Genomic DNA, 25,670 nt, shown 5'->3' with positions numbered 1-25,670 from the left:
CCGCGACTCCGAACTCCAAGGGAATCAGCACAGGACAGGAGGAACGAGAGCCCCACCCCGCGCCTCACCAAGACGGAGCAGATGCTGGTGCCACGCAGGCTGTCTCCCCGCAGGCTTCCCTGCCGGCTGTCCCCCCGCAGGTGCAGGGTTTCCTCTGTCTGAAAAACAGAGAGCGAGGGCGGGTGACCAACACCTGGTCCCGGCAGTCTCCCTCATGCCCCGCCAGGGCCAGCCAGGGCAGGATGAAAGGGGCAGTTTGCCCCAGCCCCATGTTCGAGAGGGCCCCCGAGCCCGTGGGACAGGAATCAGTGACGCTGCGGCACTGGGTGCCAGGGCACAAGGCTGCTCCGTGGGGCAGAGGCAGCCAGGCCAAAGCGGAGCAGGGCTGCGACTCCGCGTGCTGGGTCCCCATGCCCCACACAGGGAGCCAAGCCCAGGCCCGCAGGATGGGTGAGTCACCTCCCGCCCGTGTCTTTGCACCCACAGCCAGAATTCTTCTTTTGTCTCCAGGGTAATTTTTGGGGGGCGGGAGGAGCTCAGTTTCAGATTTTGCCCTAGGCACCCAAAAACCTTTGTGCAGCCCTGCTCCAGTTACCTTTATGGGGCTGAGTAGCTGCCCCCAGTGACCCTTATGGGCTCCGCATAGCCACCCCCAGCTATCCCCCATGCAGCCTGGGCAGCTGCCTCCAGTTACCCGCCATGGGGTTGGGTTGCCCTGTCTACTGTCTCCTAACAAGCCCCAAACCTCACTCGTGTCTTTCCACACGTTCCCTGCAGGGGAGGCTGGGTTCTTCACTGAGCCAGCTCCCCTGCAAATCGGATGGGGAGAAAATTCAGCATAATTGTGGGAGGGGGAGAGGGAGAGGGCTGAACATCCCCACCAGGGCCCCACTCCCTCCCCATTGGGCTCCCCCACTCTCCCGGCCCCCTCACCTGGTTCCGGGTGCTGGTGCTGTGGCTGGAGTACAGGCGCCGGATGGAATTCTCCCTCGTTATGGTCAGCTCCTCCTCGCTGCCAGGTAGAGAGACACCAGGGTGAGCAGTGAGATCCGCGTCCCGGTCAGCCCCGGGAGCCCCGTGGCCTGGCTGAGCTGTGTGCTCTCCTCAAACCCCATGGCTGGTCCTCCAAGGCTGCTCCTGAGACCCGCTCCCAGCCTCTTGTATCCTGGCTGGCAGAGGTTAGCGCAGTGATAAGGGAAGCCTGGGGCTCAATTCCCACCGGGAGCAGCCTGAGGCAGGATCCGGGTGCCAGAGTTTGGGTGGCTGCCTAGTCAGGGGCAAGGAGGGAGAGGAGTCTGTCTGCAGGGCCTGCATCAAGGTCTCTCTAAGCAGGGCCCAGGTCACAGTCAGTCAGCACCTTCTACATCTCCAGGCGGGGCGGAGGGGTTGTACGCCTGCAGGGGCTGAACCGACCCGGTAAAGCCGAGCGCTGGGTCGTCACTGAGGCGAAGGGCAGCATTTCAAACCACACAAGGCCCAGTCGGGGGCCAAAACGACTCCCAGGTGGCGTCTGACGTGGTGCCAGAACGCAGCACAACCCTCGCAGGCAGTTTTAACGTCACCTTGACCAGCTCGCAGGGGTTAAAACTACAAGTGCCTGGACCATGCTAGGACTTAGTGACGGAGGCGGGGAGCCCAGAGCTGCGATAGCGGGGGGCTGCGGGTTGGGATTGAGGGGAATTGGCAGAGCTGTGGGGAGAGCTCAGAGCTGGGATAGCAGGGGGCTGCGGGTTGGGATTGAGGGGAATTGGCAGAGCTGTGGGGAGAGCCCAGAGCTGGGATAGCAGGGGGCTGCGGGTTGGGATTGAGGGGAATCGGCAGAGCTGTGGGGAGAGCCCAGAGCTGGGATAGCAGGGGGCTGCGGGTTGGGATTGAGGAGCACCAGCAGAGCTGTAGGGAGAGCCCAGGGCTAGGATAAGAGGGGGCTACAGGTCGGGATTGAGGGGAGCTGGCAGAGAAGTGGAGGCAGGGCTGGGATAGCAGTGGGCTGTGGGTTGGGATTGAGGGGCACCGGCAGAGCCCAGGGCTGGGATAGCAGGGGGCTGTGGGTCAGGATTGAGGGGAATTGGCAGAGCTGTGGGGAGAGCCCAGAGCTGGGATAGCAGAGGGCTGTGGGTTGGGATTGAGGGGCACCGGCAGAGCCCAGGGCTGGGATAGCAGGGGGCTGTGGGTCAGGATTGAGGGGAATTGGCAGAGCTGTGGGGAGAGCCCAGAGCTGGGATAGCAGGGGGCTGCGGGTTGGGATTGAGGGGAATTGGCAGAGCTGTGGGGAGAGCCCAGAGCTGCGATAGCAGGGGGCTGCGGGTTGGGATTGAGGAGCACCAGCAGAGCTGTAGGGAGAGCCCAGGGCTAGGATAAGAGGGGGCTACAGGTCGGGATTGAGGGGAGCTGGCAGAGAAGTGGGGGCAGGGCTGGGATAGCAGTGGGCTGTGGGTTGGGATTGAGGGGCACCGGCAGAGCCCAGGGCTGGGATAGCAGGGGGCTGCGGGTCAGGATTGAGGGGAATCGGCAGAGCTGTGGGGAGAGCCCAGAGCTGGGATAGCAGGGGGCTGCGGGTTGGGATTGAGGGGAATCGGCAGAGCTGTGGGGAGAGCCCAGAGCTGCGATAGCAGGGGGCTGCGGGTTGGGATTGAGGAGCACCGGCAGAGCTGTAGGGAGAGCCCAGGGCTAGGATAAGAGGGGGCTACAGGTCGGGATTGAGGGGAGCTGGCAGAGAAGTGGGGGCAGGGCTGGGATAGCAGTGGGCTGTGGGTTGGGATTGAGGGGCACCGGCAGAGCCCAGGGCTGGGATAGCAGGGGGCTGCGGGTCAGGATTGAGGGGAATCGGCAGAGCTGTGGGGAGAGCCCAGAGCTGGGATAGCAGAGGGCTGTGGGTTGGGATTGAGGGGCACCGGCAGAGCCCAGGGCTGGGATAGCAGGGGGCTGCGGGTCAGGATTGAGGGGAATCGGCAGAGCTGTGGGGAGAGCCCAGAGCTGGGATAGCAGAGGGCTGTGGGTTGGGATTGAGGGGCACCGGCAGAGCCCAGGGCTGGGATAGCAGGGGGCTGCGGGTCAGGATTGAGGGGAATCGGCAGAGCTGTGGGGAGAGCCCAGAGCTGGGATAGCAGAGGGCTGTGGGTTGGGATTGAGGGGCACCGGCAGAGCCCAGGGCTGGGATAGCAGGGGGCTGCGGGTCAGGATTGAGGGGAATCGGCAGAGCTGTGGGGAGAGCCCAGAGCTGGGATAGCAGAGGGCTGTGGGTTGGGATTGAGGGGCACCGGCAGAGCCCAGGGCTGGGATAGCAGGGGGCTGCGGGTCAGGATTGAGGGGAATCGGCAGAGCTGTGGGGAGAGCCCAGAGCTGGGATAGCAGAGGGCTGTGGGTTGGGATTGAGGGGCACCGGCAGAGCCCAGGGCTGGGATAGCAGGGGGCTGCGGGTCAGGATTGAGGGGAATCGGCAGAGCTGTGGGGAGAGCCCAGAGCTGGGATAGCAGAGGGCTGTGGGTTGGGATTGAGGAGCACCGGCAGAGCCCAGGGCTGGGATAGCAGGGGGCTGCGGGTCAGGATTGAGGGGAATCGGCAGAGCTGTGGGGAGAGCCCAGAGCTGGGATAGCAGAGGGCTGTGGGTTGGGATTGAGGGGCACCGGCAGAGCCCAGGGCTGGGATAGCAGGGGGCTGCGGGTCAGGATTGAGGGGAATCGGCAGAGCTGTGGGGAGAGCCCAGAGCTGGGATAGCAGAGGGCTGTGGGTTGGGATTGAGGGGCACCGACAGAGCCCAGGGCTGGGATAGCAGGGGGCTGCGGGTCAGGATTGAGGGGAATCGGCAGAGCTGTGGGGAGAGCCCAGAGCTGGGATAGCAGAGGGCTGTGGGTTGGGATTGAGGGGCACCGGCAGAGCCCAGGGCTGGGATAGCAGGGGGCTGCGGGTCAGGATTGAGGGGAATCGGCAGAGCTTGTGGGATGCGGAGGGGGGGCAGAAGCTTGCCCAGCCACTCTCTGCAGCAGACCCTGCTGTAGCCAGCATCATCCGTCCCACACTGCCCACTCGGCCTCCCATCCACTGCTGCTCGCTCAGCCCAGCCCAGCTCGGGAGCAGGGTCCCCAGGCCTGAGGCTCACCACCCAGCGAGCGACGGTGACGCTGGGGCAGGCTCCCTGCTGTAATGATTTGTGCAGGAGCTCAGCTCTTCTCTATGTGGGTCCCATGGATCCCATCAAGGGACCCTCTGGAGGCAAGACAGAGGGGCCAGGTGAGGGGGGTTGGTGTATCTCCGGGGCAGAGGGGGTGCGCCAGGGAGCTGCCCCTCCCCCCTTGCTCCGTCTCTTACTATTTCTCAGAGATGCGCCTGGTTTTCCGTCGGTGGTAGAGGGTCATGAACACAACAACCAGGACCAGCACGCAGAGCAGCACGGCCGCGATAACGCCCACCGCCACCACCGAGGCCGAGACCACGTTCACCTTCTGCAGCTCACTCTCTGCTGGGAGGGACAGACAGGGAGAGGCTGAGACTGTGGCCGGGTGTGGGGGGTACGGCACAGCTGGTGTCCGAGCGACAAGGGTGGGCTGGCAGGAACCCGGACTCCGGGTCTAAAGGGGCATCAGACTGGACGGACAGAAGGATGGACAGACAGATGAATGGATGGAGAGATGGACAGATGGATGGATGAGTCGACAGATGGACGGACGGATGGCTGGATGGGTGGGTGGATAGACAGATGAGTGGATGGATGGATGGGTGGGTGGGTGTGTGGACAGATGAGTGGATGGGTGGACAGATGGATGCGTGGATGGATGGATGGGTGGGTGGATAGACAGATGAGTGGATGGATGGATGGGCGGATGGATGGATAGGAGGATGAGTGGACAGATGGATGGGTGGGTGGACAGATGAGTGGATGGATGGGTGGGTGGATAGACAGATGGATGGACGGATGGATGAGTGGACAGATGGATGGATGGGTGGGTGGATACAGATGGATGGATGGATGGGTGGGTGGGTGGGTGGGTGGACAGATGAGTGGATGGATGGATGGATGGATGGATGGATGGGCGGATGAGTGGACAGATGGACGGACGGATGGATGGTTGGCTGGGTGGATGGATGGATGGGTGGGTGGACAGATGAGTGGATGGGTGGACAGATGGATGGGTGGACGGACGGACGGATGGATGAATGGGCGGATGAGTGGACAGATGGACGGAGGGACAGATGGATGGGTGGATGGACAGATGAGTGGATGGATGGGTGGGTGGACAGATAGACAGACAGATGGGTAGACAGATGGTCACCTGATGTTTAGTTATCAGCCCCTGTTGGTGCTAGCTCTGAAGATCCAATCTGCTTCTGTATGGCTAAGGATTCCCCACCCTGCTCCCTGCAGCACAGCGCCCCCAGCACCACTTGGGCTCAGCACTCGGAGCGCTGCCTGCTGAATCGCCACCCCTGCCTTGTGCGGTGCTGGGCTCTCCCGGGCGGGCTCCCTGCACAGGTGCTGATCCAGCCAAGCCCTGACGCTCTCCTGGACTCCGGAGCCCCCCTGACGCTGAGCACCGCTAGGCTCTAGAGCAATTGCTGAGCAGAGGGGACAAGACGGGCAGATTCCCCCAGGAGAGCTCAGACCCTGGTGAGGGGTGGGTGCCTGAACCCAACAGGGCTGGATTTGAACCCACATGAAGAGGGCCCAGGGCGAGCCCAGAGCCAGCACTCTGACTGCACCACCACCCGGTGGGCAGGGTAACCCACAGCCCCCTCTCCAGCTGCTGGCTCCAGGACGGGACTGAGGGCGCCCCCATTTGATGACACTGGGCATCACAGGTGGGGAGCTGGAGAGCCCCAGGGAGCGTCTGCATCCAGCAGCCCTATTCTATCCATCAGAGCCAACCCCCCCATCGCAAGGGGCCTTATCAACCCCACCACAAGGGGGTGCTGCCACCCCGCCTGCCCCAGACTCTACCTTTTATGCTGATGCTGGCCCGAACCTCCTTGGCTGCAAACCTGTTGGCAACCTGGCAGATGTAGACGCCAGTGTCGTCGGGGGTGAGGGGTCTCTGGAAGAGGAGGGTGGCCCCCTTGACCTTCACTCCTTCGGGCATGGGGCCGTTGAGCCTGGGGAGCAGAGAAGCAGAGTCAGAGGGGGGAGCTAAGCGGGGAGGGCAAGGGGTTGAACAGACAGGGGGCAGCGATCCCACTCGCTTTAACCAGGGTGCTCTGCAGCAGCTGTTCCCAACTGCCATCACTGCCCTAGAGCAGGGGTCTGCATGGGGAGGGGGGGTCCAATGGAAGGAGGTGCTAAGGGGGGCCCTATGGGACAGGCTGGAACCCCTGGAATAGAGGGAGACATGGAGACACAGCGAGACACATGGATGGACAGGAGGGAGCCACACAGAGAATGTCTCACGGCTCCCCCCCCCCGGCCCTGTGCCCCATGGCCGCCGGTTGCCTCCCTTGGCCGACGTGCCTGGACGGGCGGCTGTGGTGGGCGGGGCGAGCCGGGACACCGGGAACAATAGGTGCTGAAATCAAAGGGCTCCCTGCCTTTTCCCACGGTTCCTGCGCGGCTGATCCGCTGCCAGAGCCCAGTGCCGGGGCCTGCCCAGACACAGCCCGGAACGCTGCGCGGCTCCTTGCGTCACCGCACGGGGGCTGAGTCGGCATGACCCGGGCCACCGGTTCCATCCCACACACCAACACACGGACACACACACACGTCAACAGAGGGACGTGTGGACGCACGCACACAACACGAACCCCTGCCCAAACACACACACGTGAGTGCCCCAACACATGTACACAAACACACACACGTTCACATAGACACCCCAACACAAGTACATCTCCCCAAAGCCATCTACACAATGTATAGTGTCAAGGTGCACAGAAACGCATGCCTATCCAGGCACCCACCCTCCAATTTACACACCCACGGGCACAAACACAAGGCAGTCACACGAGCACAAATACAAAAACACGTCCACACGGAGCCACACAACCAGACCCCAAAAACAAACGCACGTGTTTGTACACAATATCACATCCATAGACCCAGGCGTATACACACACACAAACAGGTACATATAAGAATGATCACCTTAGCACAAACACGCCTGGGTACACACATACCCAGGTACACACACACACGAACCCAGGTACACCCAAGAACGATCAAACACACACACACACTAATTCTTGAGTAGGGACCTGCACATACTCCCAGGCCCAAACACATGGGCCCACACACTAAGACCCCGTGGGATGCCACCCAAATAGGACCCTTCCTTTTCCCCTCTGCAGAGCTCGCTGGCTCCATTAACCATCTGGCTGCCACTTTGGCTAGGAAGCACGTCCCTTTGGCCCCATTTCAGGCCCCACAAAGCAGGATCCAGGGGTTCAAATCATAGAGTCTCCGGGGGCTTGGCCCCTCGGCCCCTCCCTCGGCTCAGGAAATTCCCCGGGGATGGGAAAATACCTGTGGAGGGAAAAGAAAAGGAAAAGGGGGGAGGGGTGTTCCCCAAAGCCCCACTGTGTTTCGTGCCTGGCTTTCAGGGGGGCAGCGTGGGGAGAAAGCTCCAACCATTGATTACGTAGCACGCCCAGTGCAGTAACACCTGGAGGCTGACCCAGGCCAGCGTCCCATGGGGCCAGGGGCTGGCACATGCCCTCCTTTTAATGGCAGCGGTGGCACTGTGCACAGGCCCTCCTTGCCAGCCTCTAGGCATCCCAGTCATAGAATAATAGAATATCAGGGTTGGAAGGGACCCCACAAGGTCATCTAGTCCAACCCCCTGCTTGAAGCAGGACCAATTCCCAGTTAAATCATCCCAGCCAGGGCTTTGTCAAGCCTGACCTTAAAAACCTCTAAGGAAGGAGATTCTACCACCTCCCTAGGTAACGCATTCCAGTGTTTCACCACCCTCTTAGTGAAAAAGTTTTTCCTAATATCCAACCTAAACCTCCCCCACTGCAACTTGAGACCATTACTCCTCGTTCTGTCATCTGCTACCATTGAGAACAGTCTAGAGCCATCCTCTTTGGAACCCCCTTTCAGGTAGTTGAAAGCCGCTATCAAATCCCCCCTCATTCTTCTCTTCTGCAGGCTAAACAATCCCAGCTCCCTCAGCCTCTCCTCATAACTCATGTGTTCCAGTCCCCTAATCATTTTTGTTGCCCTTCGCTGGACTCTCTCCAATTTATCCACATCCTTCTTGTAGTGCGGGGCCCAAAACTGGACACAGTACTCCAGATGAGGCCTCCCCAATGTCGAATAGAGGGGAATGATCACGTCCCTCAATCTGCTCGCTATGCCCCTACTTATACATCCCAAAATGCCATTGGCCTTCTTGGCAACAAGGGCACACTGCTGACTCATATCCAGCTTCTCGTCCACTGTCACCCCTAGGTCCTTTTCCGCAGAACTGCTGCCTAGCCATTCGGTCCCTAGTCTGTAGCTGTGCATTGGGTTCTTCCGTCCTAAGTGTAGGACCCTGCACTTATCCTTATTGAACCTCATCAGATTTCTTTTGGCCCAATCCTCCAATTTGTCTAGGTCCTTCTGTATCCTATCCCTCCCCTCCAGCGTATCTACCACTCCTCCCAGTTTAGTATCATCTGCAAATTTGCTGAGTCAAAGGCCCTCTCCCCGCAGGGCCTGGCCAGAGCCCCGAGGGAGCCTCGCTCGCCCCACGTTCCCTCATGCTGCCCCTTAGCCTCTCCTCCCTGCGGGTGCATGGGGCCCCGGCTGCCTCCAGCAACCTACAGCATGTCCCAGCCAGTCCCTGCCGCCCCAGGGCTCCCAAGACAACAGAGATGGCTGGGCGATGACTCAAGTGTTTATGGAAGTTAAAGCTTCCCTTCGAATGGCTCCGTGGGAGCTGTGCACTCCATCCGCCTGGATTCCCAGTCTCTGGGATCACGAGTGTTGTTGGCTGGGAATGCAGCCGCAGGCCTGGGACCAGGCTAATGGGCACCCAGCCTGGGCTGGCAGGAAGATGACGGAGGTAAATTGATTTTGTGGCCTGGAGTGGGAGGGCACTGCTCAGGGGAAGCTCGCAGCCTTGCAGTCCCAGCTGCCGGAGGCTTGCCCATGTGAAATCACAGCTGGTACAGGCAGCACCTGGCAAACCTCAAACTCAGCTGGGACTGACCGGCTGACATGCAGAGTATGCCACGCAGCTAGAGATTGTGAAGAGCAGGTTAGACAAACCCCTGTCAGGGATGGTCTCAGATCATACTTAGTCTTGCCATGAGTGCAGATGACCTCTCGAGGTCCCTTCCAGTCCTACGATTCTATGTACCAACTCGCTGGCTTTGAGGTAGCCAGGAATGAAGACAGGCCTATGGCTTGGCCAGGGAGGGCAGCCATCGACCGGCACTTTGACCCAGAACACAGCCCTTCTTGGAGCTCCGCCCCACAGCGCGAGCTGGTTGTCACCAGGATTCGAACCCTGGACCTCCAGAGCTAAAACACCAGCTGCTGCCTCCTGCTGCAGGAGTAACTCCACTAACTGGCAGCTGTAGTAGGCTCTTGTGTGGGTCACACCAGCTCCTCGTGCCCATATTCTGGCTGGAGGTGGGTGGGGAATGGGCATCCCCTTGGAGTCTGCAACCATGGCAAACTCCCCTATGAGACCCAGAGCCCGGTCTGGCTGACCCTCTGAGGCTGGGCAGCGAGTCCAAACCTGGGGGTGCTTCTCAGACCTGAGCCCCCACAAGCCTCCAGCGCCAGCCCCCGATAGAGGCACAGGCCAGCCCTGCCCCCTCCTCTGCCCCCGGAGCTGTGCTGGGAAGGGGAACCCTGCCCGCAAACAGTGGGCTCACACTTACCGGGTCCAGTTGTAGGTGGGTGGGGGGTTGCCCTCGCCGAGGCACTTCAGCGAGACGCCCTCCTTGCCCGCCTGCCAGTCCTCCTCCTCCTCGTGCCCTCGCACTGAGGCGTCCGAGAGATCTGGGTGGGGGGAGGGCAACGACCGTGAGGAGGGGGAGAGAGAAATGCCCATCTGAGCCCCCTCTTCGCCCCCCAGCCTGTGCCCTTTCCATCACTGGCCCCACGCTCACCTTGGTCTGTGCAAACATGTCCCCTGCCCCAAGCCCCTCAACTAAACCCCTGGGGCCCCATCTGATCTGGGGTTCCCCGTCAGCCCTCCCCCACCAGGGGGTATATGCCTTCCCACTCCGATAGCTGCTCCCCTTGGGTGTCTCTGCTCCTCCCACTGCTCCACAGCACCCCCCAGTGGGTCTCTGCCCCCCATGACAACCCCCCAGGGGCCTTTGCCCTACCCCATGCCAGCCCTCCAGCACCTCCATGGCAGGCCCCTAAGGGTCTCCGCCCCACCCCCATGGCACGTTCTGGGGGGATCTCTGCCCCCATAGCAGCTTCCCAAGGGGTCTCTGTCCCTCCCCCATATCACCTCCTGGAGGCGATCTCTGCCCCCCATGGCAGCTTCGCTGTGGGTCTCTGCGCTTCCCGTGGCAGCCCCCCCCGGACTGTGCCCCCCATGCCACCCTCCGGGCTGGGACGTACAGGCGACACTCAGCACGTGGGTGATCCTCTTCTCGTGCGGCAGACCCGGGTGGCTGACGACGCAGGTGAGCGTCTGGCCGTTCATGCTGCGCCCAGGCACCAGGAAGAACTCGCTGGTGACGGAGGCTGAGCGGGGGTGCGAGGAGTGGCGGGTGCTGTTGGTGCCGCGCACCTGCGTCTCCCAGGTCACGGTCGGCATGGGGTTGCCCTCGGCTGTGCAGGAGGCGGCCAGCGTCCTCCCCTGCCCCTCCTCCAGCGGGGGGCCGGGGTTCAGGGTCGGCAGCGGGGGCACTGCGGGGAGGATGCAGAGCGGTGACGGGGGTGTAAAAGGCAGCATCCCCCCGGGACCCCATGCCATCTGGAATTTGCACACTCACCCCCAGGGCCCCATGCAGTCCAGCATTTGCACACCCCCATGGGACCCCATGCAGGCCAGCTACTGTTCCCCTCCACAGGGCCCCATGCAGGTCAGCTACTGCCCCCCACCCCCTTGGGGTCCTGCGCAGCCCACCCTCTACCCCCCCAGACCCCACACAGCCCAGCTACTGCCCTGGGGATGAGCGGTTTGGGGTGCAGGAGGGAGCCCCAGACTAGGGCAGGGGGTTGGGGTGCAGGGGAGGGGAAGCTCTGGCTGGGAGTGCTGGCTCTGAGGTGGGGCTCTGGGGTGCTGGCTCTGGGGTGCTGGCTCTGAGGTGGGGCTGGGGATGAGGGGTTTGGGGTGCAGAGGATAAGGGGTTTGGGGTGTGGGAGGGGGCTCCAGATTAGGGCAGGGGGTTGGGGTGCACGGGGGTGAGGGCTCCAGCTGGGGGTGTGGGCTCTGGGGTGAAGCTGGAGATGAGGGATTTGGAGTGTGATAGGGAACTCCGAGCTGGGGCAGAGGGTTGGTGTGGTGGGGGGGAAGGCTCAGGCTAGGGGTGGGGAGTCCCGGCGGTACTTACCATATCTCCGAGGAAGCGGCCGCCAGGTCCCCACGGCCTCTAGGCACATGGACAGGCAGGCGGCTCTCTGCACTGTGCATGTTGCCTTTGTGCCCGCAGGCACCGCCCCCCGGCAGCTCCCATTGGTCATGGTTCCTAGCCAATGGGAGCTGCGGAGCCGGCACTCGGGGCAGTGCACAGACCCTCGAAGTCCCTGGCTGCCCAGTGTCCCAGCGCCTAGGGGCTGCAGGGACCTGGTGGCCGCTTTTCCGGAAGCCGCGCAGAGCCAGGGCAGGCAAAGAGCCTGCCTTAGCCCCAGGCCCCCGCTGTGCTGCTGACCGGTGTCAACCAGAGCCGCCAAGAGCCCTTTTCGACCAGGCGTTCCAGTCGAAAACCGGACGCCTGGCAACCTTAGGCCCCATGCAGCCTGGCTACTGCCTCCACACAGGGCACCACGCAGCCCGGCTACGGCCCCCCCCCAAGGAACCCCAACTCCTGTCTCGGGGCGCCCTGCCCAGGCCCTGCTCCTGCCCCGCGGGGGCCACTCAGGCCTGGCTCCTGGCCCCCAAGGGGCTCGCACTCCAGGGGGCCCCGAACAGGCTCAGCTCCTCCCCCAAAGGGCCTCATGCAGACACCCTGCCCACCCCTCCAGGGCCACCCCTGCATACCCAGCTCCCCTTACACTCACTGTATCGCCCCCACCCCTTCGGGGTCCCTTTCCCCCAACGCAGGCCTGGCCCGGAGACCAAGCGTTCAGGTCCCCTGAAGGCTGGGGCTCAGGGCTGCTCCCATCCCAATGGCCGGGGCAGCCCTGCGTGCCCCCAATCTCTGCAGTGGCCTAGCTGGCTGGAGTGGGGAAGGCAGCTCTGCCCACAGCTGGCCCAGCAGAGCCAAGGGCACCTGTAGGGCAGAGCAAGGCAGCCCCGGTGCCCCGTGCCCGGACCCTCACCCAGCACGCTGAGCGTCATGCTGCCCTCAAAGTTGCCCGAGGGGAAGGTGATGAGTCGGCATTCGTAGGCGCCCTCGTCGGCCTGCACGGCGTTCTTCAGCACGATGGCGCCGTCCTCCAGCGGCCCCGGCGCCTGGCGCAGCACCCGCCCCAAGTAGGGCTCCTGGATGTGCTCCCCGTACTCCAAGTTCAGCACGGCGATCTCCACGTTCTGCCCCTCGGCGCCCTGCTTCAGCCACGTCACCTGCACCACCTTCTCGCCCTCCTGAGCCCGGTAGCGGCACGGCAGCACCACGTCCTTGCCCAGCACCGCCGTGACGCTGCGCTCCATTTCCAGCACCCCCGCCAGGGACCCTGTGGGCACGAGAAGGGGAAGGGTTAACCCACGGCCCCCAGGGCGGCTGGGACTGTGTCAGGATCCATGAAGGTGAAGTCTTCTCTCTGCCCACAGAAGAGCACCGGCAAGCTCCCCCCGCACACACAAGCCCCCCGCCTGGAGGGGCCCTACACACAGTGGGGTCAGCTCCCATAATGCCATGGGCACACCCTAAAGCACTCATGATAGATGGACTTTCCAGGGATGCGGCCATCTGAGCTGGTCCAGAGGCAGAGCAGGGGCCAGTCTACCCAACCTCAGGGGATGGGGACCCTCTGGGGTCAGCCCAGGCTAGACCAAACTGGGCCAGAGGGTCCCGCTCCACAGACAGGATCCCAACCCCTTATGGGATCAGACGTGCCCCAGAAGGTCGGATCTTGCAGGACCGCAGCAGTACTGCCAGAAGCCCGCGGCTGCGAGTAGCAGGCCCCTGAGAGGAGAGGGCAGTCACTAGTTCCCCTTCCTGGCCACAGAGACAGTGGGGGGCCTCCTGGGACGTTCCCCCGTACTGGGAACAAAGCTCTCTCAGGCAGGCACAGACAGGACAGATAGTGCAGTGGACCAGGAGTCAGGACCCTGGGATCTATTCCTGGAGCTGCTACTGATTGGGTCCGAGACCTTGGGTAAGTCACATCGCCCCCCCGTGCCTCAGTTTCCCCTTCTATGAAACGTGGATGCCTCAGCCTTGCCTCCCAGCACCCTTACGAGGGATGGATTCCTGCTCCGAGCCTGTCAGAGGGCAGGCGGGAGAGAAAGGGAGAGGACTGTCATCCTGGAGCGCTTCTGTCCAGGGGAGGCAGCTCTCTGAGGTCAGTATCATCATCCCCATTTGACAGTGGGGGAAACTGAGGCACAGGGCGGGGACATGCCTTGCCCAAGGTCACCCAGTGAGTCGGCAGCAGAACCAGGACTAGAATCCAGGAGTCCTGACCCACACCTATGCTGTGCCCACAAAGCACTCCTTGCTCTTCCGACCCCCAGCACCATGAGCCCCTCAACACTATGCAAACACACACCATTGAGCAGCTGTTTTGCCAATAACACTACGTGGGCGTCCTCGCTGTTCCCTGGCACTGGGCTGAGTGGGTTCCCTGGGAGTTGCGCCAGCTACATGGTGGGTACTGTACCCCTGCGACCTGACTCCCCACTCCCCATCTCCTTCCCAGTCCTGGGCACCATGCCAGAGCTCAACAGGATGGGAAGGGAACGCAGGACGGGGGTCAGCGAGATCAAGAGGGTCCCAGCGAGGGTGGAAACATTTCCAAAGGACCCAGGACAGTCGCCTCTTCACCCAGGAATTGTTGCACCAGGTCAGAGCAGCAGTTCCTCCAGCCTGGCATCCATCAGCATCCAAGGCCAGAAGAGACTGTTGTGATCACTGTCTGGCCGCCTGCCTGGGACAGGCCCAGTGCAGTGGGGGACTTTTTACCATTTTCCAAAGCGCCAGCTGGAGGCAGGATAATTGGCTCCATGCACCAACCGGCCAGTCTGATCTGACAAAAGCTGCATTCCTATTACGTGCCCTAAGGCCATGTAGTCAGACAGTCTCCCAACTGGGACCGCTACTTGGGCCCCTCCTCTAATCACAGGATCTCCCTCCCCTACAGAGCTGGGAACAGAACCCAGGAGTCCTGACACCCAGATCCCTGTGCGCTAACCACTAGCCCCCACACCATTCCAGAGCTGGGAACAGAACCAAGGAGTCCTGACGCCCAGTCCTGGTGCACTAACCATACTAGACCCCTGCAGCCATCTCAGAACAGACCAATGGGCCATTCAGCCCCCTATCTTTTCTCCAAGTTTCATTGACCTCCCCTCCTCTGTCTGTATCCAGTTGTTGTCTCTTGACTTACACTCAGATTGTCAGCTCTCGGGGCAGGGGCTGTATTTGTACAGCACCTAGCGCAATGTGGTCCTGGCCTGTGACTGGGGTGCCCAGGTGCTACTATAATACATCTAATAAATAACGTGCCTGCACCATGGGGCCTGGTCCACGGCTGCGGCTACGGTAATGCAAAGAATAAATAAATAATAAAGGATGGCAAAGAACCCTCAGTCCTTCCTGACCCCCAGCTGGTATCTGCCCCCTGCCCTGAAGTATGCTGGTGGATAGCCCATGCGACTGTGCATCCTTGCCGACGAGTCTGATGGAATCAACTTCTGCGAGGAAGGCGCTGACTGCATTTCTGTGGGGCCAGCCCACAGCGCACCCCTCTGCAGATCGCTGCCTTGCGCAGCGGGAGGGCGTGCTGTGCTCAGACCTGGCCTCTCTCCAGCCAGAGCCACGGGCTGAGGAATGCTGCTCCCTCTGGGGAAGCGGACGGGCCAGCGAGTCCAGATAAACCGGCCTGCTCAGATACCAAGGGCCGTGCAGCAGCTTGTGCAGATTCCACTCCCGTCCTCTCCCCACATCCTCCCCTTCACCCCCACTCGAGGAGGGGCCGGCGCAGTTGCCTCAGAGCTGGGCAAAGGCAGGGAGAGCCCTGCCCCACTGAAGGGGGCTCAGGTACTCCCCACCTCCTTCGTGGTTTCCCCAGGAATTTCGGAATGGGGCTTGATGCATTTCCCCTGGTTCCCCAAGGGCTCTCAGGCAGAGACCACAGCCTGTCCGACTTCACAGCCACCTGCACTGGAGTCTTGCCCACCCCCACCATTCCCAGCTGAGCAACCGACACACACAAGGCGGAAAGGGACAGGTCCCATAGCTGGGCCAGTAGCTCAGGAGTGCTGGGGGCAGAGGAGTCAGAGCCCAGCGTCCCCCATGTGACCCTATGGCTGCTCGTGGGAGCTCTCTCCAGGCCAATGGGCCCCCAGGGAGGGGAGAAGTTGCTTTGTTACATTTAGAAGCCATTGAAAATAACTGATTGGAGAGTCACCTACTGGGAATCAGGGGCCAAGTCCCCAGCTGGTGTAAATTCAGCATCCCTAGCGCGATGCTCGTTGACACCATTCGGGTCTGGCGTCCTGGCATCCGGATTTACCCACTGAACAGCAGGGATTCTACATGGAACCCTGGAAAACTTGCAGCTCTAGAATGATCCAGTCCACCAGCACGGGTTCTAGGTTTGCCATTTGAATACCAGGGGTTCTAGATTCAGAACAGCACACGAGCCTTTGGGGTTCCAAGACCCATTTGGCTTTGGAAAAACCTGCACTCTTAGCTGCTGCTGCTTTTATATTAATTATTGTTATTATTACACAGTGCTGACTTCCACTGAATTGGAAACTGGTGGGTTTTTAAATCTCCTTCAAAATAAGTTTTGATCAAGTGAAAAATGGCTCCAGAAAACTTCAACCAAACTTTTTTTTTTTTTTAAAGTACAGATTTGGTGAAACCCCAAAGGCCCATGCACCCTCCCATCACAACTCTGAAAGGCACTGTCATAGGAATGGGTCGGTCCCCTCGTCAGTAGCAGATGGTGGAATTCCCAGGTTGTAATTGTTATTCAATGCGATGGAGGGATTCTGTCTCTGTACATTCTCTGTGTGGAGAAGGGTCACATGAATCTGATGATCGTAGATTTTGAAGCTAAGGGAAGGTTAGATCCTCTCGCCTGAAGCTCACAGGCCAGTAAATTCCATTTCCCCCTGGACTGAGCCCAATAACTTGAGTTTGGCTAAAGCATATCTTCCAGAAGGCATCCGCTCGGCATCTGAAGACATCACACGATGGAGAATCCACCACTTCTCTTGGGAGTTTGTTTCACTGGTCAATCATCCTCAATCTCAGACATTTGCCTGCCTTTAAGTTCCAGCCATTCGCCCTTGCCCTGCCTTCCTCCACTAACAAGCCAGTTCGTACTCAAGGTTTTCTTCCAGGCTGTTACACCACAATCAAGTCACAAGGAGCGTAAATCAAACACACAGTTTGCGCTGTATGAATTAGTTACATAAATCATCCAATCAGCTAACAGCAATGAGGCCGTGTGACTTAGTGTAACCAGCTGACAGCACAAATTGCAGATCTCACGGGAATATAAAAGGGATCCTGATCAGCTACTCCCTGTGACATTCGCTTTCAGGAACTCTGTGAGCACGGGTGCTAAAAACGATTCGCCCTGCCAGCCCAGGGGCCCGGGAACGGCCCCAGGCGGGGAGCGTGGAGGGCTCACGCTTGCACGGCTGAATCAAAGGAATAGAGCGTTCCTGGGAGCCAGCCGTGTGGGGTGAAACTGAAAATCTCCAAGTTGGAGGCTTTGGAACTGTGGCTACCGACATTCTGCACAGCCTGGAGCTTCCCATGGGAGACCTTACCCCATCCTGGGGCTTGAGCATGGGGCAGCTGCTAGGCTGAAACCCTGACCCCAGTGGCACAATTCCCCCGACTCTGATGGGGCCAGGGTTTGACCCAAGCGGTGCCTTAGGGAGATGCCCTCCCTGGAGCCACTGGCCTGTGAAATTCACTCCTGGGCAGAGGGGGCTGCAGATCCTGAGGGGTTGGACTGCAGCCAGACTGGGGCCAAGCCAAGCCTTATACATTAGAAGAGAGCGTCTGCAACGCAGCCAGGGCCTCCAGCTGGCAGGTAACAGAGCCTAGGTAGCTACTACACTCGCTGGCAGCCCAGATCCCCAGCTCCTCCGTCAGGAGACAAAGAGGGAGATATCCAGTGTTCCCATTGGCAGGCGGTGCCCCCTGCCCAGCTGTGACCAGGTGCCCAGTATGAGCCGCCCTGCTAGTCTGAACTCTTGCCAAGGGACCAACTCAGCTGGGCACAGGTCCCCACTGTCGCTGTGCCCGGGGGCGTCGCCTGTGTCCGTGGGTACATTCATCCCCAGGTGAGGGTGTGATGGAAGCAGGGGTAACAGCAGTAGTGTAGACACAGCAGTACGGGCTTTGGTGCCGGCTAGCTCCCGAGCATCCTGGCAGGCGTGTTCTGGGGCAGCTGACCCATGCTGCAGCCTGTGTGCCGTGGCTAGCTGTTACCTCGGCTAGACGAAAGCTAGGGCTTGCCGTGCAGATGTACCGCGTCTGCGGGCCTCTGTGCACGCCTGTGTGTGCCTCCTGGTGCGTAGCACGTGGCTTTACCGTGCCAGCTGAGTGTGTGCATGAGTGAGTCCATGTGGGAATGTCTCTATGTCCCGTATGGACCCTGTGCCCAAATATATACACAGGGCCATACTCGGGGCAGCTCACCCATCCCCCCACCCCCACGCCAGGACTATGGGGCTGATTTCCGTGGGAATTACCCCTCCAGCCGCAGCACAGACATACCCTATGTGTCTTCGTGTTTCTGTGTGCGTCTGTGACCATGTGACCGTGCGTGTCTGTGTGCGTCCATGTCTCCGCATGTGGGTGTCTGTCCATGTTTGTGTGTCCATCCATGTCCATATGTCCATGTTTCTGTGTGTGTCCATGTCCGTGTGTGTGCACGTATCCACATCTGTTTATGTCCATCCGTGTCCATGTGGGTGAACATGTGCAATCCCCCATCACACGCTGCAATCCCCCACGACCTACCCAGTCACACACTGCAATCCCCCCATCACACGCTGCAATCCCCCACGACCTACCCAATCACACGCTGCAATCCCCCACGACCTACCCAGTCACACACTGCAATCCCCCCATCACACGCTGCAATCCCCCACGACCTACCCAGTCACACACTGCAATCCCCCCATCACACGCTGCAGTCCCCCACGACCTACCCAGTCACACACTGCAATCCCCCCATCACACGCTGCAGTCCCCCACGACCTACCCAGTCACACGCTGCAATCCCCCCATCACACGCTGCAATCCCCCACGACCTACCCAATCACACGCTGCAATCCCCCACGACCTACCCAGTCACACACTGCAATCCCCCCATCACACGCTGCAATCCCCCACATCCCACCCAATCACACGCTGCAATCCCCCACGACCTACCCAATCACACACTGCAATCTCCCATGTCCCACCCAATCACACGCTGCAGTCCCCCACGACCTACCCAGTCACACACTGCAATCCCCCCATCACACGCTGCAGTCCCCCACGACCTACCCAGTCACACACTGCAATCCCCCCATCACACGCTGCAGTCCCCCACGACCTACCCAGTCACACACTGCAATCCCCCCATCACACGCTGCAGTCCCCCACGACCTACCCAGTCACACGCTGCAATCCCCCCATCACACGCTGCAATCCCCCACATCCCACCCAATCACACGCTGCAATCCCCCACGACCTACCCAATCACACACTGCAATCTCCCATGTCCCACCCAACCACATGCTGCAAACCCCCACATCCCTCCCAATCACATGCTACAATCCCCCCATCACACACTGCAAACCCCCATGTCCCACCCAATCACACGCTGCAATCTGCCACATCCCACCCAATCACACACTGCAAACCCCCACGTCCCACCCAATCACATGCTGCAATCCCCCCATCACAGGCTGCAATCTCCCCATCACAGGCTGCAATCCACCACATCCCACCCAATCACACACTGCAAACCCCCATGTCCCACCCAATCACACACTGCAATCCCCCACATCCCACCCAATCACACACTGCAAACCCCCATGTCCCACCCAATCCCCTCATCACACTCTGCAGTCCCCCACATCCCACCCAATCACACACTGCAATCTGCCACGTCCCACCCGATCACACACTGCAATCCCCCCATCACATGCTGCAGTCCCCCACATCCCACCCAATCACATGCTGCAAACCCAATCGACCATCCCACTCCGGCCTCGTGCCATACAATGCCTCTCTGCCCCTATACAGCCCCTGGCAATGCCATGCCAATTACCACCCCTGTGAGCTGGCTCAGGATTGTCCTCATTTTACAGAGGCAGGGCCGTGCCCAGCGAGTCAGTGGCTGAGCCGGAATAGAACCCAGGCATCCTGCCTCCTCTGTGCTCTCCAGCGCAAGCCAACGTCAGCGCCCCGGCGACGCAGAGCCCGGAGCCGTGCAGCAAACATTCTGGGGCCAGCGTCAACAGCCCGTGTTTGTTCAGCTTCCAGGAAAGAAAACACCACTGTGAAGAAGCCTCCTGGACGACAGAGCCCCAGCCAAGCCAGCACCTCCGTCCTCCACACTCTTGCGCCATGGGGACGGGCGCCCTCCCCAGCAACACCGTGGAGGGAAACAACTGTCCAGCAACATTAGGACGCTGTCAGGAACCACAGACACTCACTGGCCTCAGGACATTTTGCACTGAGGGGGCCCTGTTCTTGGTTAGGGTCGGGGCAGCGCCGAGCACAACAGGGCCTGATCTCGGTCAAAGCCAGTGCAGAACCTCGCACAACGGAGCCCTGATCTCAGTTGGGGTCTGGGCAGCACCGGGCACAACGGAGCCCTGATCTCGGTCAGGGCCTGGGCAGAGCCTGGGACAACGGGGCCCTGATCTCAGTTGGGATCTGGGCAGCACCAGGCACAACAGGCCCCTGATCTCAGTCAGGGTCTGGGCAGAGCCTGGCACAACGGGGCCCTGATCTCAGTTGGGATCTGAGCAGCGCCTTGTGTACAGGGCACCAACAATAAACAGGCGACACAATTTTGTAATAAGCCCTAACCGGTATCTAGCCCTTTTCAGGATAGATCTCGGAGCGCTTTACAAAGCCAGTGAGTGTAATTATTGCTATGTTACAGATGGGGAAACGGAGGCACAGGAGGGGAAGTGACTCACCCGGCAGGCCAAAGGCAGAGCCGGGAACAGAAACCTGTTTTCCTAGATCACAGTCTAGTGCTCTACCCACTAGACCCCGCTACTTCCCTGGGCACTCTGGAGACACTTTCTCAGGACCCCGGGGGCTCTGCTGCCACTGGAGGATTAGTAATAAATATGCACCATTCTTTGCCCTTCCCTGGCATCTCCCCTGCTGCCGCTTGACACACCTTCATTCATCAGCCTCAGTACTGTTCTGCCCCCCCAGGCATTCAGATGCCACCAGCTCCATGCGATTGGCTGGGAAAGGCGAAGGCGTGCCCAAGGATGGTGCAGCCACAGGGGGATGGGGAGTCGCCTGGCTGGTACCCTGCCCTGGTACCTGGCTGGTACACCCACACACGCACACACACCCCTGCACTCTGGGAAGCAAGGTCTCTGAATCAGCTGAACGTGAGCTCCCAGTGCGATGCTGTGGCCAAATGGGCTAATACCCTGGGATGTATAAACAGGGGAATCGGGAGTAGGAGCAGAGAGGTGATTTTACCTCCGTATCTGGCGCTGGTGCAATCCTGGGTCCAGTTCTGGGGCCCACAGTTCAAGGATGTTGATAAATTGCAGAGGGGTCAGAGAAGACCGCCAAGGATGATTAAAGGGTTAGAAAACCTGCCTTAGAGTGACAGACTCCAGGAGGTGATTCTATTTAGCTTAACAAAGAGAACGCTGAGGGGTGACTTGATCACAGTCTATAAGTACCTAGATGGGGAACAAATATTTAATAACGAGCTCTTCAGTCTAGCCGAGAAAGGTTGAACATGATCCAACAGCTGGAAGGTGAAGCTAGACACATTCAGACTGGAAATAAGGTGTCAATTTTTAACCGTGAGAGTAATTAACCACTGGATCAATTTCCCAAGGTCGTGGTGGATTCTGTATCACTGACCATTTTTGGATCACGACTGGCTGTTTTCCTGACAGATCTGCTCCAGGATGTTCTCTGGCCTGTGTCATGCAGGGGGTCAGAGCAGATGATCACAACGCCCTTGGGATCTGAGAATCTCTGACTCTCTCACACACAGACCCAACACCCCCCCCCCCCGCTTCTGCTGCCCAAGACATGTTGTTGCAAACTTAGCACAGCCCCACACCCTGTTCCCACTGCCCCAGCCATTGGGGTCCTTCAAGCAGCACTGAAGCAGAGTCTCCTTCCCAGAGTGCTCCTGGCCGTGCTGCCTGACGGGGGTGGGATGGAGAGGGCTGCAGTTTTCTTGAGAACAAAAGGGACGTTGGGAAGGGGTATCGTCTGCTCGAGTGACCTAACTTGCCCTGGATGAGTCTGGGCAAGGGGCCTATGGATCCACTTCCAGCAGTGCCCAGAACTGCAGGGCGATGGGGAATCAGGCTGTTCGTTTGGTAGAAAGGGACTCGGGACTTGCCAGACTGGGGGCCCATCTAGCCTGGCATCCAGTCTCCGACAGCATCCAGACCAGGGGACTAGAAACCCCCTAGTGGGGAATGGACGAATATCCTGCCCAGAGGGGAACCCCCGCCACAAACACATAGCTCCTGTCCCAGGCTCCCGAGCAGAGCACAGAGCGATCTGGGGCAGGGCAGGACCCCACCCCACAAGCTTCAGAGCATCAGCAATTCCCAATGACTTCCCCAGGTGCTTGGCACCTCTCAGGATCGGGCCCTTTGTACAGCCCTTCCCCACTGCCCCGCTGAACTGACCACCTGGCGAGCAAGTGACCTTGCCCCACTGACCCTGGAACATACCAGCCACCCCCAGCAGGGCAAAGGGGGCTCAGCCCAGAACACCTCCCTGCCACAGATGCCAGAGGCAAAGCCAACCCGCTGCGTCAGCCCCATATCACCAGGGCATTAACAGCTGTACTCAGCCCCCTAGTGGCTTCCGCAGGCTCAGCCAAAGGATCCGAGGCAGGACTCCGATCCCATCAGCATTTCTGCTGGCTCAGCACGTCCCCCCAGCTGAGGACGCGCCCTGGAACTAAATGCCCTATTGTAGCAGAGGATCGTGTGCGAAAATGGGTGCGAACACTTAGCTCCACACATTACCCTTAACTCTGACCCTGCATCCGTTGTGAATCTTCCTCACTGGCGCAGAATCCCCATCCCAGCGCCACAGATCTGGGCACCCCAATGTCCGCCGATGCAATCTGGAACTCCCCTCCCAATGCTTCCACAACCTGCTGGTACTCTTTAACCTCCCCACAGAGGAGCATGAATCCTTGCACTGAACACGAGATACTTCATTAGTGCAAGGACCCACGCTCAGCCGCAGAGCACGAGAAGAACCACGCACCATTACGCTAGGCTACGGCCAAACCACAGAGCTTAGGGAGAACACCGGGCACATCAGAAATCTGCAGAGACAGGCCAGTGAACTGAGTGCAAAGAAGTGCACAGCGGCTCACCAGGTCTCCTGGGTCTGGCCCACGCACAAGGAACTGTGGAATCTGGCAGGTGTTTCTGTCACATTGGCCAGTGCACAGCTGGCTTTCTGAGGCCTTGGGATTTTGTTTCCAGCTTTTCACATCTTTCTAGGATCAATCAATAACAACCAAACCCCAGCTCCCAAACCCTGATCACAGAATAGGCTCGATTCCACCAGGACCTAGGGCCAGATTTTTAAAGGTATTTCAGTGCCTGAAGATGCAGACAGATGCTTAGTGGGAGTTTCAAAGACACCTAAGTAAATCTGGCACCTGACACCCTTTGACTTACCATAGCAGTTAGGCACCCAACCTGAGGTGTTCCCCAGCCCCTGGGAGTTCCTTCAATGTGTGCATGGGGGGAGGAGACTTGCAAAGTGAAACCAGCACTCCTGTCACCCCAGGGCCCGCGGGCACCATCCCCCTGCCTACCCCTGTGGCTTCAATGCTGCATGGCGGGGTGGGACCTGAAAGGCACTTTTCCCAATTGAAGCTTCCATGGTGTTAGCTTAACATGACCAGACAACAGCCCCCTTTCGGCCTCAGAGGGAGATTTCCCAGCTGGGCCTAGTGCTGACGCTGATTGGGGCCCAAATGTCTTCAGCCAGCCTGTCGTCAATTGCACCAGCAGCCACAAAAGCTGTCAGGCAGCTAGGAGCAGGCGCAGGCTTCGGGGACAAGGGGCACAAGGGCCACCCAGCCATGCAAAGCTCCTGGCCCTGCGAGGGCCAGAACAAACAGCAACGGCCAAAGAGGTTTCTGGGAGATCAGCGCCGCCCTGGCCGAGCTGCCGGCTTCATGCGTCAGCAGCGCTGTATGACATCACTCAGCACCCGGGGCAGGACGTGGCCTGCAGCGCCAAGCACTGGAGCAGGAACTGCGACCCCCCCCCCCCGAACTCAGGTCCCGGCAGGAGGCGGGAATGAGTTCCAAACACTTGGCTTCTTCGGCACTTTTTATGCCCGAGACCAGATCCTGCCTCTGGTTTGAGATCTGGAGCAAGGAGCCCTTTGGGTGAGCCGGTGTTCCAATCAGCTGCGGAGCCAGCTCCCCTTGCAGCCTGTCCCCCCAGGGCGTCTCCACCAAAACTGGGTGAATCAAAAGGAATCACTCCCCAGTGCGTGAGAAAGGAACTGCCAAACCAGAAGAACCAGATTTCCACCCGGGTCACTTTCCTTTAACCCTGTAATCCCCTGCAAGCTGCAATGCCGAGAAGCCTTCCACCCGGGTGGGGAGAGTCCGGAAGGGAATGGAAACTGGCCCAATCTTAGCCATTGTATCTGCTTCCTGGCGCTTTGGCTGCACCAGCAAAATCAGACCTGCGATTCCCTCCTGGTCCGGCCCCAGTCCCTGCAGCACCCCTGCTGGGAGAGGCTGGAACTGGAGCAACAGTGGAAGAGTTTAGACAGAGCTCAGGTACTTCCACCATCTCCCAGCAGGGGGCGCTGTGGGGAGCTGGGTAGGAGCTCCCGGCTATTCCCTCCCGGCCTCCCCAGCTGGAGGCGCTGCAGGGAATGATGTCCCAGCTTCAGCACTCCCACTTTCCTGCAGCGGCGGGTCTGCAAGTGGGGATTGCAGCAGGCTGGGAGTGGCCGGAGTGGGGGTCGAGCCTCCATTTGTCCCTCGGGCCATTGACCCGGCCACATGCCCCACTCTGGGAATTGTAGACCAACGTGGCTCCTGAAGTCTGCCCTCGCCTTCCCATGGCAGGCGGCCCTCCCCGCCCAGCAGGGGAATGCGGGGCATGCCGCACACACGCCACACGCATGCATGTCGGCAGGCACCCGTGTAGGGGGAGACGGGAAGGCGACGACCAAGGAAGCTCCCAAGGAAGCTCTCTCCCTCCCCCACCCGCCATCACCTCTCTATGCCACGTGAAACTTGATGAGGCCCTGACTGCTGTCTGCAGGGAGCCCAGCCGCATGCCAAGGGCTCGCCCAGCCCATTGGGCCCTGCCAATCTCCCTTGCCTCCCTCGCTGTTGGTGTAGCCAGGGCTGCTGTAAACAGAACTGCCCTAGCCTGGTAAATAAACAGGGGTAGGGCCAGGCGCCTGGGGATTCCTGGCTCTTCCTTGCCACCCCCGGGGAAGCCCGCAGCCAGCTGGGGCTCAACAGCCCCTGCACGTGGGAGTGGTGCTGCGGGCGTGACCCGAGTCCTCTCCCATCCCAGCAGCTAGGCATTAGGTTACGTCTAAGGGCTGTTCTTGGGCACAGGCGGCAGAGCTGGGATAGCCACAGGTCTGTGCTCCACGGGGAGGGCAAAGCAATGCCCCCTGCCAGCTTGGCAGAGAGCGGGCACCTTTGGACTGCTGGCTGTGCTGCCCACAGAAGCCCCCATTACACACCCCATGGCCCCCTCTAGTCCCGCACCCCAATCAGTTCCATCTCCCGTAATGCGCCTGGCCGATTGTGCTGGGCGGCACAAAGGAGGCAGTGTGGCCTGGTGGTTAGCGTGGGAGACAAGTCAGTGAGACAGCTGGGTCCCGCCCTGCTCCCATTGGAACCTCCCACGCCATGGCCCTGGCTTCCCTCTCCCTTACACCACTCCTGATTTACCCCAGGGCATGCAAGAGGAGAGACTCAGACACACACACACCTCAAAGGCTTCACTGGGGGGCAGGTTGGAGCCCTGGGGTTCTGCTTCTAGCTCTGCCCCTGGCCATGCACAAGTCACTGCACCTCACTGTGCCTCAGTTTCCCCATCTGTAAAATGGGGACAACATTCCTGCTGCACCTCCTTCCCTAGCAAATGAACATCTGTAAAGTATTTTGAGCACCTCACGATGGAACGTTCCGTAAAGAGTCTGGTATCACGTGAAGGGAATCCTTCCTGTCCCCTGGGATGCTGCCCTGAAGCATGACA

General features: G+C 60.0%; 1 protein-coding gene across 2 annotated transcripts in view; it reads right to left on the bottom strand.

Annotated features, from left to right (window-relative positions):
• Positions 1-25,670, bottom strand: part of NECTIN4 (nectin cell adhesion molecule 4) — a 46,720-nt gene that overhangs the window by 4,479 nt on the left and 16,571 nt on the right. Inside the window, exons 2-8 of one of the 2 annotated variants that reach the window (XM_073323104.2) lie at positions 12,362-12,715; positions 10,496-10,786; positions 9,799-9,919; positions 5,933-6,084; positions 4,306-4,456; positions 934-1,012; positions 69-158 (exon numbers count right to left, since the gene is read on the bottom strand). In XM_073323104.2, coding sequence (XP_073179205.1) covers positions 69-158; positions 934-1,012; positions 4,306-4,456; positions 5,933-6,084; positions 9,799-9,919; positions 10,496-10,786; positions 12,362-12,715 — 1,238 coding nt within the window. The remainder of the gene's footprint in view (positions 1-68; positions 159-933; positions 1,013-4,305; positions 4,457-5,932; positions 6,085-9,798; positions 9,920-10,495; positions 10,787-12,361; positions 12,716-25,670) is intronic. The other variant, XM_073323105.2, reaches the window with a different exon arrangement.

Source organism: Lepidochelys kempii, chromosome 24 (assembly GCF_965140285.1).
Source record: "Lepidochelys kempii isolate rLepKem1 chromosome 24, rLepKem1.hap1, whole genome shotgun sequence".
Taxonomy (NCBI): Eukaryota; Metazoa; Chordata; order Testudines; family Cheloniidae; genus Lepidochelys; species Lepidochelys kempii.
Note: the sequence above shows the minus strand (reverse complement) of the source record. Positions and strands in the feature narration are given on the sequence as shown.